General features: G+C 35.3%; 2 protein-coding genes across 2 annotated transcripts in view; both read left to right on the top strand.

Moving 5' to 3' along the window:
- Nucleotides 1–1,312: 1,312 nt before the first annotated feature.
- LOC107748285 (tripartite motif-containing protein 16-like protein) lies at nt 1,313–12,051 on the top strand (the record flags this gene model as incomplete). Its single annotated transcript, XM_016563027.1, has 7 exons — nt 1,313–1,696; nt 4,294–4,389; nt 7,235–7,468; nt 8,630–8,801; nt 8,940–9,035; nt 10,529–10,732; nt 11,380–12,051. Coding segments are annotated over 7 exons (1,560 nt in total), but the record flags the coding sequence as incomplete, so codon positions are not given.
- Nucleotides 12,052–13,091: 1,040 nt separating this feature from the next.
- LOC107748385 (Golgi apparatus membrane protein TVP23 homolog B-like) overlaps nt 13,092–15,726 on the top strand; it is a 4,796-nt gene continuing 2,161 nt past the window's right edge. The window contains exons 1-4 of the mRNA XM_016563163.1: nt 13,092–13,167; nt 13,432–13,505; nt 14,157–14,301; nt 14,689–14,778. Of these exons, the coding sequence (XP_016418649.1) occupies nt 13,159–13,167; nt 13,432–13,505; nt 14,157–14,301; nt 14,689–14,778 (318 nt within the window). The 5' untranslated portion in view covers nt 13,092–13,158. The remainder of the gene's footprint in view (nt 13,168–13,431; nt 13,506–14,156; nt 14,302–14,688; nt 14,779–15,726) is intronic.

Genomic DNA, 15,726 nt, shown 5'->3' on the forward strand with positions numbered 1-15,726 from the left:
ATTAGAATTAAAGCCAACGTGAAACTCGGCTCACAACCCATTTTACTTGCAGAACGTGACATATCTATGAAAGAAACAGGGTATTTGACAAGAAAAAACATGTTAGATGAGACTTGAATGATGGCATCAGCTGGAAAAGAAAGAGCTTTCAGAGATGGATGACAATTTGATGAAGGATTATGGAGTTAAACATTTGTTCGTTTATAATAATATGCACTGACGAATCGTGAAAAGACCAGGAATGTGCAATAAGAAAGTACACAGGATGGTGTTGACTTTATAACAAGCAATGCCGTGCAAAGAGAGCCTCTTTTCATTTATGACAGTGCTTCCTATTCGCTTAGCTAAATGACATTATTGAATGTAAGGATCATTGCCTTATGCACTGTTGTCAGATCAGTGGTAATAAAGCACTGCAGTTTTTATCATACATGACCCTAGATCAGCTCTCAGCTTCAATATGCAGCTGTATGAAGACTAAAAAGATGCATAAAACTTTACCTGATCTACAGGACACACTTTAGCTTTGTTCCAAAGTTTAGTGAGCTGCCTTTGCCGTCTCTTAAAGGGAAAGTTCACCTAAAAATTAAAATTCTGTCATTTACTCACCCTCAGGTTGATCCAAACCTGTATGAATGTCTTTCAGCTGTTGAACACAAAAGAAAATATTTTGAAGAATGTTGGTAACCAAACAGTTGACGGTAGCCATTGACTTCCATTGTATTTTGTTCCATATTTTGTAAGTCAATGGCTACCGTCAACTGTTTGGTTACCAAAATTCTTTAAAATATTTTCTTTTGTGTTCAGCATCAAATGATGACGGAATTTTTGGGTGAACTATCCCTTTAAGAGACTATTTTGATAAATTGCACATCTGTATGTGAAACACACAGGAGACTGTTGATTCCAATCGAGTTTGCAGTGCATTTTCTCAGCCAAGGTTACGTGTGATGCTGCTTTTAAAATTTTGGCCAAATGAAGGTATCTGGATAGGAGCATAATTATTGTGATGTCTTCAAATGCTGTCTAGATAGGCTGCTCACTAGGATTTGAAACAGTTTTTGTTTAGATTAAAGCAAATATTATAGGAGACAGAAATTACATTTACATTTACATTTTACATTTAGTCATTTAGCAGACGCTTTTATACAAAGCGACTTACAAATTAGGACAATAAAAGCAGTCAAAACTAACAAAAGAGCAACAATATATAAGTGCAAATGACAAGTCTCGGTTAGCCTAACGCAGTACACGTAGCAAGGTGTATATATATACATATATATATATATATACATATATATATATATATACCATTGAGGAAAGCAAGATTCAGGAGGACCTCAAGGAACCAGAGGACCCTCAGAAGCCTCAGGATGAAGAGGAGGCGCTGGGGCCAAACGATGTCACCTGCGACTCCTGCATCGACCGGCCGTGCCGCGCCAAGAAGTCGTGCTTGACCTGCCTGGTGTCGTACTGCGAGGCTCACCTGAGGCCGCACCTGGAGAACGTCAAGTTCCAGAGCCACAGGCTGGTGGAGCCGCTGCGGGACATCGAGAGACGCACCTGTGAGACGCACCGCTGCGCGCTGGAGCTCTTCTGCTGCGCCGACGCGTGCTGCGTCTGTGTGGAGTGCGTGGCGGAGGAGCACCGCGGACACAACGCCGTGCCCATCCCTGAGGCGCGCAGGAAGATTGAGGTACGCCTGTTTACTTGTTAACTTAATAACTTGAAATGGTGCGAAATATTTAGGTAATGAGAATCTACGTTCAAAAGTTTGGGTTTTTTGTTTCTTATGCTCACCAAAGCTGCATTTAATTCATCAAAAATACAGTAAAATTGTGAAATATTATTATAATTTATAATATCTGTTTTCTATTGTAATATATTTTAGAATGTAATTTATTTCTGTGATTCAAAGCTGAATTTTCAGCATCATTGCACTCTTAAAAATAAAGGTGCTTCACCATGCCTTTTTTCTCTAAATGGTTCCATAGAGAACCTTTAACATCTAAAGAACCTTTCTGTTTCACAAAAGGTTCTTTGTGGCGAAAGAAGGTTCTTCAGATTATAAAAAAGTAAGAAAGAGATGGTTCTTTAAAGAACCTTTGACTGAATGGTTCATTGTGGAACCAAAAATGGTTCTTCTATGGCATTGCTGTGCATATGAAGAACCTTTTAAGCACCTTTATTTTTAAGAGTGTACTCCAGTCTTCAGTGTCACATGATCCTTAAGAAATCATTCTAAGATGCTGATTTGCTGTTCGAGAAACATTTTTTGTTATTTTCAGTTTTGAAAACATTGCTTCGCATTGATATATTTATTTTCAGGATTCTTTGATGAATAGAAGTTCTAAAGAAAAGCGTTTAGTTGAAATTAGAAATCTTTTGTAATATATACTGTAAATGTCTTTACTGTCACTTTTGATCAATTTAATGCATCCTTGCTAATGAAAGTATTATTACAATGTTATTGACCCCAAACTTTTGAACAGTAGTGTATGACAAAAAAATTCAACAGTTTCTGTGAAATGATCGCGACAATGATCTGTTAGTGTAAAATTAGAGAGTGAAAATGATAGTATTTGGTGTAAAAAGGCTCCATTGCACAGCCATTTTGATCATCATATATTTTTGGACCAGAAAAAAAATTGAAATATGCCATTTTTGAGCCACTAGAACAAAAATATTGCAATAGATGCAAAAAATATTCCCAGACACTTCTCCGTCTGCCATTGGTCAGTAAAACAGATTGCCAATATCATGCCACTGGGACAGTGTTGCTGTTTCAAGATGCTCAAACTAACATAAGATTGTTATGATAGCATTCTGAATCACATACTAGCATGCATAAGAAACTGTATGCAAATATATGGCAGAAATAGCAAGAGTAGGATGCTGCTCCGAATTCAGCCACAGGATTTGCATCCAACTTACTTATTAGACTTTAACAACTTACACTTTACCTTTAAGGGTGATATTAGCCTCAAGCGTACAGACTGTTCCTTATATCTAATGAATCTTTTCAGTGAAATAAGGAACAGAATGTTTCCTCTATTGTTAGATCATATAGTACAAAACCACATCAGGATGCATCTCTCCGTGTTTGATGCAGATCAGATCATGTCATGCATCATGCTATTTCTCTCTCTGACCTAAAAGAACAGGTCACACATACTGTAACAAAGGCCTGATAACGGGACAATGTGGTCATGATTAATGACTATAAGTGGTCATCAAGTCTGTTACTGTTGCTCATACTGAGAGTTTGTGATGTGATCAACCTCACACAATCAACTTCAATACTTTGTGTTCCAGACATAAATGATTCTTCAAATAATGTGTCTTGTTGAGGAGAGTTGTAATGTGGTGGTGGTGAGTTTTTTAAAGGCAACAGTGTAACAAAAATGTAACGAAACAGTTTCAGTTTGACAGAGACATTATTGATTATTCAGGATTCGATATCCATCATTATTTAGGTTATTCTTTGGTTAAGCTTGGTTAGTTATGTATTTAGGGTGTACTGTAATTTAGTGTGAGTTTGACTCAATCGCATTGCTCACTAATTGTGACAAGTGAGATTTTTCAGAGATCTCTTAAGGTTTCTCCTTTCCTGATAGAAACCTCATTGACGTAGGTATAACCTTTTAATGCATTTCTAATGAAAATACACTGCTCTCTAATCTGAAACTTGTTCTACATCCAGTTGTGAACGCCAGTTCATGACGTCTGGCTGAAATCATCTCCTCGAGAATGAAAAACATCTATGAAGCATGTAGTGAAGACTGACATGACCACACTTATCAATAAATCAACTAGCAAACACAAAGCATTAGTAAGCAGAAAAACTTGTATGGTATTTTCTAAAGAGAGGTTTCTCAACGTGACTGGAAGCAGAATGTAACACTTTTCGTGACATATGACATGTTTTCAGGATGATGCAACACTTGAACAGGTATTTGCGTGTCTTTAACATGCTTGAAACATTACTTTATGTCATTTCTTGATGGTTTTTGCTGTGGCCGTGTATATGAATGCTGCTGGGTTATTTACAGTCAGACTCTCTGGCATATTTGCATGCTAAACAAATAAAGGTGTTTTTTCTTTCTTCAGTAAAGCAAATTCATGATGCTCTTTTTCAATGAGCATTATTTAATAAAAAATACAGTAGTATTGTGAAATATTAGTACAATTTAAAGTAGATGTTTTCTATGTGAATATCTGTTAAAGTGTAATTTATTTCTCTGTATTTTCAGCAGCATTACTCCAGTCTTCAGTGTCACATTGTGTTTACAGAGAGAGCTTCAGGACAAACAGACAGACATGGTGAAGACGGTCACAGCAGCAGAAAACGCCATTAACAAGTTACAGGTCAACACAGTGAATATAGCGGTAAAACACCACATTCAAAGAACTAAACACTTGAACTTTACTGTACTGTCTTAGAATCAATATGAAACACTCTTCGCAACCTATTTTACTTCTGTTACCAGTGTGTCTTCTATATAGTCAGTAATTTTGGTTATACAAGACCATAATTCTACTTGTTTTAAGAGTGTTTAATAGTTCACATATTAACTAGAGACTGGTAATGGAGGTCATTCCTTCTCTGAATTCAGGTTCAGGTAAGAGTGAGCTGACTAACCTTTCTGGGTATATTTTATGTTTTATTAATGTCAGGTTAAATGTACATTATTAAGTATTTAATATAAGATGAGATTTGATAGGTCATCACTGACATCCTTTAGAGCAGCGATTCTCAATTCCAGTCCTCGCGTACCCCCGCTCTGCATGTTTTGCATGTCTCTCTTTGTTAACACACCTGATTCAGATCATCATCTCGTTAGAAGTGAGCTCCGTGCATGAACTGTGTTCCGATTGACATGGTCCCTATACAGTGTCCATTGTTCCCTTTTTGTGGAAACCGTGATGCATTTTATTTTTCAGGATTCACAGATGAGTAGAAAGTTCAAAAGAACACCATTTATTTCAAATTGAAATATTTTGTAACATTATAGAAAGCTCAAAATATGACAGAAAGCACCATAAAACTATAACATTTCACCATATGATTATATTTCAAGTCTTCTGAAGGCATGCAATGCCTTGTGTAAGAAACGGACATTCTTTGCATCAAGCTGCAATATGTCTTCAGAAGACATAGAATACAATTCCATGAATGACATTTTAATAATGCATATAATAATGCATCGCAAGGACCATGCAATGTGCTTTTTTTATATACCTAACAGTTATTGTATGCTTTTAAATGAAAAACCGATGTTAATATCGTGCAAAATGACACTATTTATTGTTCTACAGAAGAAAGAAATAGGTTGAAGACAGAACATATTATGATTGGTTAAACTATTCAGGACATCAGAACTGTTAGGAAAACTGTTTTTAAATGCAATTCACTGAAACAATCCACCCTGCATGTGTGTGCTTGTTAGGGTGTTCCCTGTCAAGTGCATACAACCGTGAGGTGAATGAGTTTGATGTATTGTCCTCGCATGCAGAGCAGGGAGTGTCCATGTCTCTTCGTGGATCTGAGGCATTCTTAGGGATGTTTTGACACGAGCAATAGATTACACAACATACATAACACCAATCCTGCCTGACTGCGTTGCTAGACAGAGCTAACCGTTCAGTCCAGTTACATTGAGAGAAACTTCCTCTCTGCTGATTAACAGAGAAGCTATGACACACGCATATCTCCTTTACATATCCAGTTTAACCACTAGTGAGGACGTGATATTATGCATATGCATAAGTCTAGCTCTTTTAAAGTGCATTGTCAGTGACGATACTCCAAGTGAATTCCAGTGAAACTGTACATTGTCGTGTCTGTGTTTGACATGCATCACGTAACTATAATAAATGACTAGCGACAGTAATGTAGAACTACATTTTATGAAGAATAAACTCTATAATGCTAGAGTAGACTGTTGTGTGTGGTTGCCAGGTTGTTGCAAAAACAGTTTTTTGAGTTTTAATAAGTTTCTATAGGTGGCTCCTTATGTGAACAAACTCTAAATGTGCAATATTAAATTTTGGCGCATGAGCATGCCTTGTAAAGTTTTCTTGTTCATTTTTCAGTTGTAATTTTGTGCCTAGGGCAACCAGCTTTTTTGCATGAGTGATAGTAGCATTCATTACATCAAATTATCTTCATATATTCCGAACTGTTAATACGCCTTTTTATTTAAAATGCTGAGCTTGCTAACTCATGATGAGTGAACAAACATTGATGTGTGTGTATCTGAGCGTGTTTTAACTGGAGACAGTGCAGGGAGGGGTTCTCATTGACATCAGTGCAGTGAAACACCGTCAGGTATCACCTGAACTATTCTGGGATTGTTGGGTGGTGGTCAGGGTGGAGGGAAAACGGACTCTTTTTGCTTTAATGTGAGAGTCAAAGCTCTATTGTGTGTGATGCTCCCTTTAGCAAGCCTACACACTGAATAACAGTGACAACAACTGCTGGTGAACATGAGCTGTGTGCTCAGTGGAGGACATTTTTGTCTGAACTTGTCTGTGGAATGCAAAGCAAAAGCTGAACAAAGAGACTGATACCTATCTGATTACGCACTTATGCAAAGAGATGCTGGTCTTGGTTGCATCTACTTTTACAATGCATAATATTAATCAGAATTTGCCTCTGAAAACCATTTAAAATCATATTTTTACAGTGATAACTATCATTATTTTTATATCAATTTTTAATTTTGTTTATATTTAATTACATGATAGAACATTTTACCAGTGACTTTATATTATAGTCACTGGTAAAATTATATATATAGAAAAGCGTGAAGTGGGACATAATATAGCTCTGTAAATAAATACAATTTAAATTCACGTCTCGCACACTTAAATGCCCTTTGTATGGAACATATACGCTCCCTTCAAACTGGAATCATGGAGGAATATCCGGTAATGTCCACTTCGCAGGGCACTTACAGTCAAATATAACAAACGTATGAAGCAATAAGAGAAACATACAAAATGTGCAGAGTGGGGGTACGCGAGGACTGGAATTGAGAACCGCTGCTTTAGAGGATATATTAAAGAAATATACTGTATATTCTAGAAATGACTAAATGTTTGGACCTACAAATACTTATAAATAGATGTCATTCAAAGGCATTTCCCTCCAGCTTTGCTCTGGTAGTGACTTTTTCAGTTGTCTCTTTGAGTTTGAATTGTCTCAGTCTGTCTGTCTGTCTGGCCGCAGGCGTCTGTGAAGGAGGTGCGTGGAGTGATCGAGGAGCAGTTTAACATACTGATGGCAGCTGTGGAGCAGGCCAAGAAAGAAGTGAGTGAGATCTTAGAGGTGGAGGAGCGACAGGCGCTGCGGCAGGCCGAAGGAATCCGAGTTCATCTGGAGCAACGCTGCACTGAACTCAAGAAAACCCAGAGTCAGGTCGAGAAAATCACCAAGAACAAAAATGACATTGACTTCCTGCAGGTAAGGAGGTTACTTCCTGTTTCCTGATGGGTTGTTCATGACCTTAAAGTATCTGTGACACCTGTCAGTTAAAGTGTTAGTTCACCCAAAAATGAAAATTAGGCTGTATTTTACCCACCCTCAAGTCATCCTAGGTGTATATGACTTTCTTCTTTCAGTCGAATCCAGTCGGAGATATATTAAAAATTGTCTTTGATCTTTCAAGCTGTTTAATGGCACTCAGCGGGTGTTGCATGCATCAGTCCAAAAGAAGTTAAATAAGCGTCATCCGCCCGGAACTGCTTCTGTGTGCAACTGTTGGTGCAAGCTAGATTAAAGTGATTATTACGTTTTGAATATGGATATTTTTCTTACAAAAACGCATCGACAACTAACACTTTAAAGGTCATGTGTAAAGTTAAAATGCATTAAAGTTAAAAAGTTGCAATGCATTGGCCACAGGGATATTACTGTTAGCTAAAACCAAAACTATTAAAAACACTTTTGTAAAATGAAACTGAAAAACTATAAATGAAAAAAACTAAAATAAGTTTAATTAAAATTACTAACTTAAAATAAATACAAATGAAACTTGAATAAATATCAAACCTGAATAGTAACATTAAAAAAAAAAACTAAAAAAAGTAACAAAACATAATACGGTTACTAAAAATTTAACTAAAATTAAAATGAAAACTGAAATTATAAAAATAAACACCAATTTAAAATATTAATAAAAACTAATAGTGTATAAATCTACAAATAAATTCTCTCTCTACAAATAATAGTATATAAATAAAAAAGGCAACATTTATCATTTTCATTTAGTATAAATTGATATACTAAAATAACGAAAAGTAAAAACTGAAATAAAAATTAATGAACACAATATTGACATATTTTAAAACAAATAATTATAATAAAAATGACCAAAACACGCATTTACTAACACCTAAACTAAAATGAAAATAATTCTACTAATTAAAAATATTAATATAAACACTAAGTATCTCAATGATACTAAGATTTTATACATTTTAAAATTTTATACACTGATATAAATAATACTAAAATAACACTGGTTGGCCAAGCATTTGCATATGCAAAATGTGTTTCTGAACTTAATCCTTAATTGTTTTATTAATTGTTTCTGGTATTAATTATATCAGTATTGTTTTCCAGGAGTATTCACGGTGGAAAAAAGAAACTGTTGATGTGTCTTTACCTGGCGTTTATATCGGCCTCATGGATCGACTGCAGTCGTTCAGTCGTGTTATCGCACGGTCCACAAAAGAGATGTGCGACAACCTGCTGACCTCATACACCAACAAACTTAAAGACACCTGTAAAAGCGGTCAGTATGCAGAACAATAAACATCTCCACACAAAGTGACACATCTTGCTATGAATTTGAGCAATTCAGAAACATCACACCTTTGTGTTCTATGAAGAGGTTTGCTAATTTACCCAAATATCTTTTTTCAATTCACAGATAATGTGGGCATAAAGACGACGGTTTATGCCATTATTGCTGCAAAAAAGAACATGTCAATTCCGAACCCAGAGACCAGAGACGACTTTCTTAAGTGTGAGTGTTTATCGGGGTTATTATCGCTAATTAAGACTAAAGCCATTAAAAAGATGTTACAAGACACATACGTCTGTTACTTGAAATAAAATAAGTGTCAAAAGAAAAATCACAGGGTAAAATATTAACTAATAGATATCACCATACTTCCCTAGTTAATTGATTGCATTTACATTTAAGCATTTAGCAGATGCTTTTATCCAAAGAAACTTACAAATGAAGATAATCAAATCAGCAAAAGAGCAACAATGTAAGTGCTGTGATGCCTAACATTACGAATTCAAAAAAGAAAAAAAATTCACTAATTTGCATACATTTCCAGAACATATATACTGTATAAACACTGGTTAAAACCAGGTTCAAAATTTTTGTTGACATGTTGGGATTTTGGAAATCTGTTTTTATAGAACTTTTTTAATACAGTCAACAGCCAGGAAAAAATACATTTTCACCATGTTTCAAGAATAAAATGTGCAATTATAAATCGGGTGAATTATATACGAACAAACCCTTCTGTAAAAACCTTCAAAATATAGTGAGGAAGAAAACTTTTACATTTGGTGTATGTAAGTGCAGCTGAAGTGGAGAAAAAAACTTTTAAAGATTTGTATTTTAATTGAAATATACAGACGCAAATAGATAAAGTGCAGTAATAAAATCAGGTGGATTGATATACTGTATATACGAACAAACCCCTCAGTAAAAACCTTCAGAATATAGATAGAAATAAAACCGTAAGTTCTGGTGTATGTAAGTGCTACTGAAGTGGAGGAAAAAGTCATTTTGAGAAAACCGCCTTTAAAAATATGTATTGTAATTGAAATCTACAGACGTAAATAGATAAAGTGCATTAATAAAATCAGGCAATGACATATGGACAAACCCCTCAGTAAAAACCTTCAGAATATAGACAGGAATAAAACTGCTAAGTTTAGTGTATGTAAGTGCTGCTGAAGTGGAGAAAAAACTTTTAAAGATTTGTATTGTAATTGAAATCTACAGACGCAAATAGATAAAGTGCAATAATAAAATCAGGTGGAATGATATACTGTATGAACAAACCCCTCAGTAAAATCCTTCAGAATATAGATTGGAATACAACTGTTAAGGTTGGTGTATGCAAGTGCTGCTGAAGTGGGGAAAAAAATATTTTGAGGAAACAGCACTTAAAAAATGTATTGTAATTGAAATCTGCAAATGCAAATAATGTAAGTATAATAAAACAAACACTTAAATGTTGGAAGCTTTCTTTCCACTAGTCTGAAACAACACATTATATAGCCCACAATCTCAAATTTAGTGCAGCTATTGCCTTAAAATTAAAAAATATGGAAAATATAAACATAAAAAGTAAAATAGTACATTATGATATTGAAATAACAGTGATGCTCACTACAGAAACATAGTCAAACTTCCCAGATGTAATAGTTCTTCTCAGCTGGTTTTGCTTCACATTACTATAGTCTTGATTTTTTGCCCATTTTCTCCCACAGACGTCACGCCTCTGACCTTTGATGCAGATACGGCCCACCAGTATCTGCGTCTGACAGAAGAACGAAAGAAGGTGACAAACACGACGCCGTGGCAGCAGAGCTATCCAGAGCTCCCCGAGCGCTTCGAGCACTTCAAACAGGTGCTAACGGTCGAGAGCTTCTACCTGGGCCGCCACTATTTCGAGGTGGATATGAGAGGAGAAGGCACTCACGTCGGCCTGACCTACAAGAGCATCGACCGCAAGGGATCCGAGAGCAACAACTGCATCACGGGAAACAACTTCTCCTGGTGTGTGCAGTGGAACGGACGCAGCTTCTCCGCATGGCACAGCGATGTGGAGACGCCGCTCAGCGGCCCCAAAGCCACGCGGATCGGCGTCTACGTGGATTATTTATACATAAATATAAAAATAAATGTACGTTTTATTTTATTCTTATATATATTATGTATATGTGGGTTTTATTTAACATTGTTTCATTCATGTTAAAATTTGTAAGACAAACATTTCTCAACTATCAATAATGTTGCACAAGTGACCAAACCCATTTGACGTAGTTGGATATTGCGGTACATTTCACTAGGGTTGGGTTAACAGGACAGACATGGCTCTTTAATAACTCTGTACACTGTCTATATGCTGCTGTTTTCCCTTATTTGTTACATTTTGTGCCTAGTATCAAATGTGACAGGTGACAGTTACTTTGGCAACAGTAAAACATTGTCTGTCTATGCAAATAAAAAATTGCTACAGTGAAATGCTGATATTTGTCCACGTGTTTCGTTGCAGTGTGACATAACCGGTTGCACCAGTCTACAGACATAATGTCACAACGCCTAAAGGGGCACGAAGGCACTCACGTCGGCCTGACCTACAAGAGCATCGACCGCAAGGGATCCGAGAGCAACAGCTGCATCACGGGAAACAACTTCTCCTGGTGCGTGCAGTGGAACGGACGCAGCTTCTCCGCATGGCACAGCGATGTGGAGACGCCGCTCAGCGGCCCCAAAGCCACGCGGATCGGCGTCTACGTGGATTATTCCGGCAGCGTGCTGGCTTTCTACGACGTGGAAAACGGCATGGCGCTCATCCACAAGTACCAGGCTGAGTTTCTGGAGCCGCTTTACCCAGCCTTCTGGCTTCCCAAGAAGGAGTGCGTCGTGCTTTTAGAACCAGGAGCAGGATCTTCCCTGACAACCCCGTCTCCTGTTTCCTCTCCCAAATAAACTGTTTCTGCTCCTCGTATCCACATCATTTCCATCTTATAGGGTCCCGTTTACACCTGGTTTTATTCACCTTACACAGATACAGATGCAATGGTGTAAACAGGACTATAAGAGATCTACTGTAACCTCTGACTGATATTAAAGTTTTATGACTGCAACAGTGCATTTATACAAGATGCCTATTAAAATATCTAGAAACATGTTTTGTGCATTGATCACATATCACAAAATATGTCTTTAAGTATAATTTTTTTCACATGAATGAAACTATATATATATTTACATACATATACATATATATACATATATATATATATACACACACACATTATATATTGTGATAACATATAAATATAAAATAGTTTGTATTTTATATACAGTATATAAAATAAAAAATTGCTACAGTGAAATGCTGATATTTGTCCACGTGTTTCGTTGCAGTGTGACATAACCGGTTGCACCAGTCTACAGACATAATGTCACAACGCCTAAAGGGGCACAGGGATAATGTTTGACTGAGGATAATACATAACTAATTACATAACTGCTATTTATTCTTCCTAAATTCTATATTTAGAATTCATGTGTAAAAAAAAAAAAAAACAAGGAAAGAAAGTCAAATATTACTGCATGAGAAAAATGGCACATAGTGGCTAATGTAGGTGCCACTTATAATTTAATATACTTTAGTGACATAAATAACATTACATCAAAATGTTTGAGATAATTTTATAAAATAATCCCCACATCAGAGTTTTCATTTCACAAATAATCACAATGACCCAGTGTTTAATCACAATAATCACAATGACCCAGTGTTTAATCACAATAATCACAATGACCCAGTGTTTAATCACAATGACCCAGTGTTTAATCACAATAATCACAATGACTCAGTGTTTAATCACAATAATCACAATGACCCAGATTTATATATATAATAATAATATAATAATATAATGATTAAATATTAGAAATAGAGATAGAGAGCAAATTAAATAAATGTATAGTGTAAAATGTAGAATTAGTATTAATAATAATTGTATTTATTTTATAACTTTTATTTTTATATATAATATTATATATTATTATATCTATTATATCGATAGACAAATACGCTATATACAAAAAAAAAGTAAGCCAAGGAACGGATTAAGAAGAGTTAGTGTATTGTTAAATAATATACATTTTGAATTGGATATTGCACGTGATAAAAATATTATTTACTACCTTTTTAAGAAATACTATTGTTTATATTATAATTTTTTTATTTCTCTTTTTCTGTTATAAAAAAATTAAAAATACAATTGTTTTCTGTTCAGGCGCGATGTAGTCAGTTCTCCCGGACCCGGAAGTGACGTGTCGTGCAACATCAGCAGCACCAGCAACAACAACAGCAGTCGAAATGAAGCTGGTAAGTACAAATATGCAATTTTTTATTATTATAAATTCTTCTCAAACGTTGTAGACATAGTTTATGTGTACAGCATGCTTGCGTTCCTCTAATATGACTTTGAAGTTAAGGAACAAAGCGGGTTTAGCTTAGCCAGTCCTCTGACAGTAAACAGCTCACTGCAGCAGGTGGAGTTTTTCTCGGTCTGTGTTTAATTAAATGTTTAATTAGTCGTTATAAATCGTGTTTCTGAGCCTGACAGCTGTCGTCTTGTCTCGCTTCCAGGACTCAAACGATGATGAGGATGTGGCTTTATTTGATGCTGAGGAAGATTCAGCCGCAAGAAAGAACAAAATCAGGTGTGTTTGTTGTCATCATTAATTAGTTGTGTTCTATGGTCTGTTTAGATCATCAACATCATGTGTGTTTCTCTCAGTTGTGGACTAGTTTAGTACATTTTGGGGACGTCCTCATTTGAAGAAGGAAAATAAAGCAATTGTTATTAATTAAAATAATATTAGTTATTAATAATATATTATTTGAATACATGAATACATTATTATAAATAAGTAAATGCATTATTGATATTTTAAAAGTATGTAGGGCAGGCCTTTTAGTACGATTTTATTAAATTAAAATATCTTAATATTATTATAACATCACTACACTTTTTAATAATGAAATATTTAAATACGTTATTGTTGTTAATTACATTTCTTAATAAAAATGTAATATGTTTAGGGTTAGTTTATAGTAATTATAATATTGTGACAATTATACCTTTTTTATTAGTAAATTTTAATAAATCATTATTAATAATTACAATTATTATTATAGTTTAAATACATTTTTGTTTTTAATTAAATGTATTATTAATCAATTACTTTTCATTCTAAAAATGCAGTATGTTTAGGGTTCTGGGTTCGTTTATAGTAATTATTGCAAGTGAGGTGTGTGTGGTATGTCCTCATTTAGACGAATGAGCTAAATATACGAGTGTGTGATTCCAGGCATCCGGTGGCTTCATTCTTCCATCTGTTCTTCCGGGTCACTGCCATCCTGGTCTACCTGCTGTGTGGTTCAGTCGGTGGATCCTTCATCGCCTGTATGGTCACCATCATCCTCCTCCTGTCATGTGACTTCTGGACTGTGAAGGTTTGTGTTTAGAATAACTGAGCAGGTGTTCGTAAATCATTACAGTTACTGGAGTTAGTGGAAGTTAAGTCGTTAACTCATATTTAAAGATCCAAACAAACCTCTAACCCTTCATATTAAACCTCAGCATTAGGGCTGTCACGGTGAGGGAATTTCCCTTGCGGTAATTTTGAGTGGCTCAATAGCGCGGTATGCGGTTTTACCGCCATAAATATACATACATATACATATATATATATATATATATATATATATATATAAATAATTTGTGTGTGTATGTGTTACGATATAACTAACGAGGTCATATTCAGAAGACAATGAAACCGAAACCAAGTTATCGCGACAGCCCTACTCAGCATGTAACCTGTCCTGTTTGTCTTGTTGTAGAATATAACCGGCCGTCTGATGGTGGGTTTGCGCTGGTGGAATCAAGTGGATGATGATGGAAAAAACCATTGGGTGTTTGAGTCCAGAAAGGTACTATTACACACACACACAGTCTTCAGTAGAGTGGCATAAAATATTTAAAAATAGATTTAAAATTTGTGTAGTTATTCACAGAAAAACATGATTGATATAAAAAAAAATTATGTGCTCACAAAGGCTGCATTTATTTAACCCTTGTGCGTCGATTAAAAAAAGTTACACATAGGTCCATAGTGGACAAAAATGTCCATGTCATAAAAATTTGAAGCTTGGGAGCACAGTTAAGTTTGGTCTCATTTTAAAGAAGACCCATGGCAGATTATTGTTGAAGTAAAAAAAGTTTAAAAAGTGAAACCAAAAAAAAAAGTTCTAGATGTTGAGGTTTATGAAAATGATTTATGAACGATGTTTTATATAAAATATATATTTTATGAAACATGTTGAACTCTATACCTGCTAGAAATCAAAGCCATAAATCTAAACAAGTTGTATTCCAAATTTGAGGTTGATATCTCCAAAAATGAGCTTTCAGTAAGATGTTGTTTGGGCGCAGTACCAAATTTTCCCCAGTAGATGCCAGCAAAACTCTGCTGGTGCACACAGTGGTTGGATTTGTGATTTGCAGTAGAGTTTCTCTCTCAAATATTACAAGAACACACACGCACAATTTTTTTTTTATGACACACACATACAAACCACACTCTGACATCCATACCAACACACCCACACAATTATAGCTGCATTATTTATCCAATTGGCTCTATAATATGCAGAAAACAGAAATAAAGCGAGTATTTTCTTTATAGGTCAAACCTGAAAAAATGGCACCATGTGGTAAAAAATAGTAAAAAATTTAATTTTAAAGCGTTGCCAATATAATGAAAGCCTATCAACAAAAATTGCATAATTTTACAGTTAAATGGCACTGCGATTAAAAATAGCAGTTTTAATGGGTTTCAATGGGGACATTTTTGTCCTTAAGGTCCTGAGAGGAACAAT

The sequence above is a fragment of the Sinocyclocheilus rhinocerous genome, unplaced genomic scaffold (assembly GCF_001515625.1).
Source record: "Sinocyclocheilus rhinocerous isolate Xijiao unplaced genomic scaffold, SAMN03320098_v1.1 scaffold522, whole genome shotgun sequence".
NCBI classification, from domain to species: Eukaryota; Metazoa; Chordata; class Actinopteri; order Cypriniformes; family Cyprinidae; genus Sinocyclocheilus; species Sinocyclocheilus rhinocerous.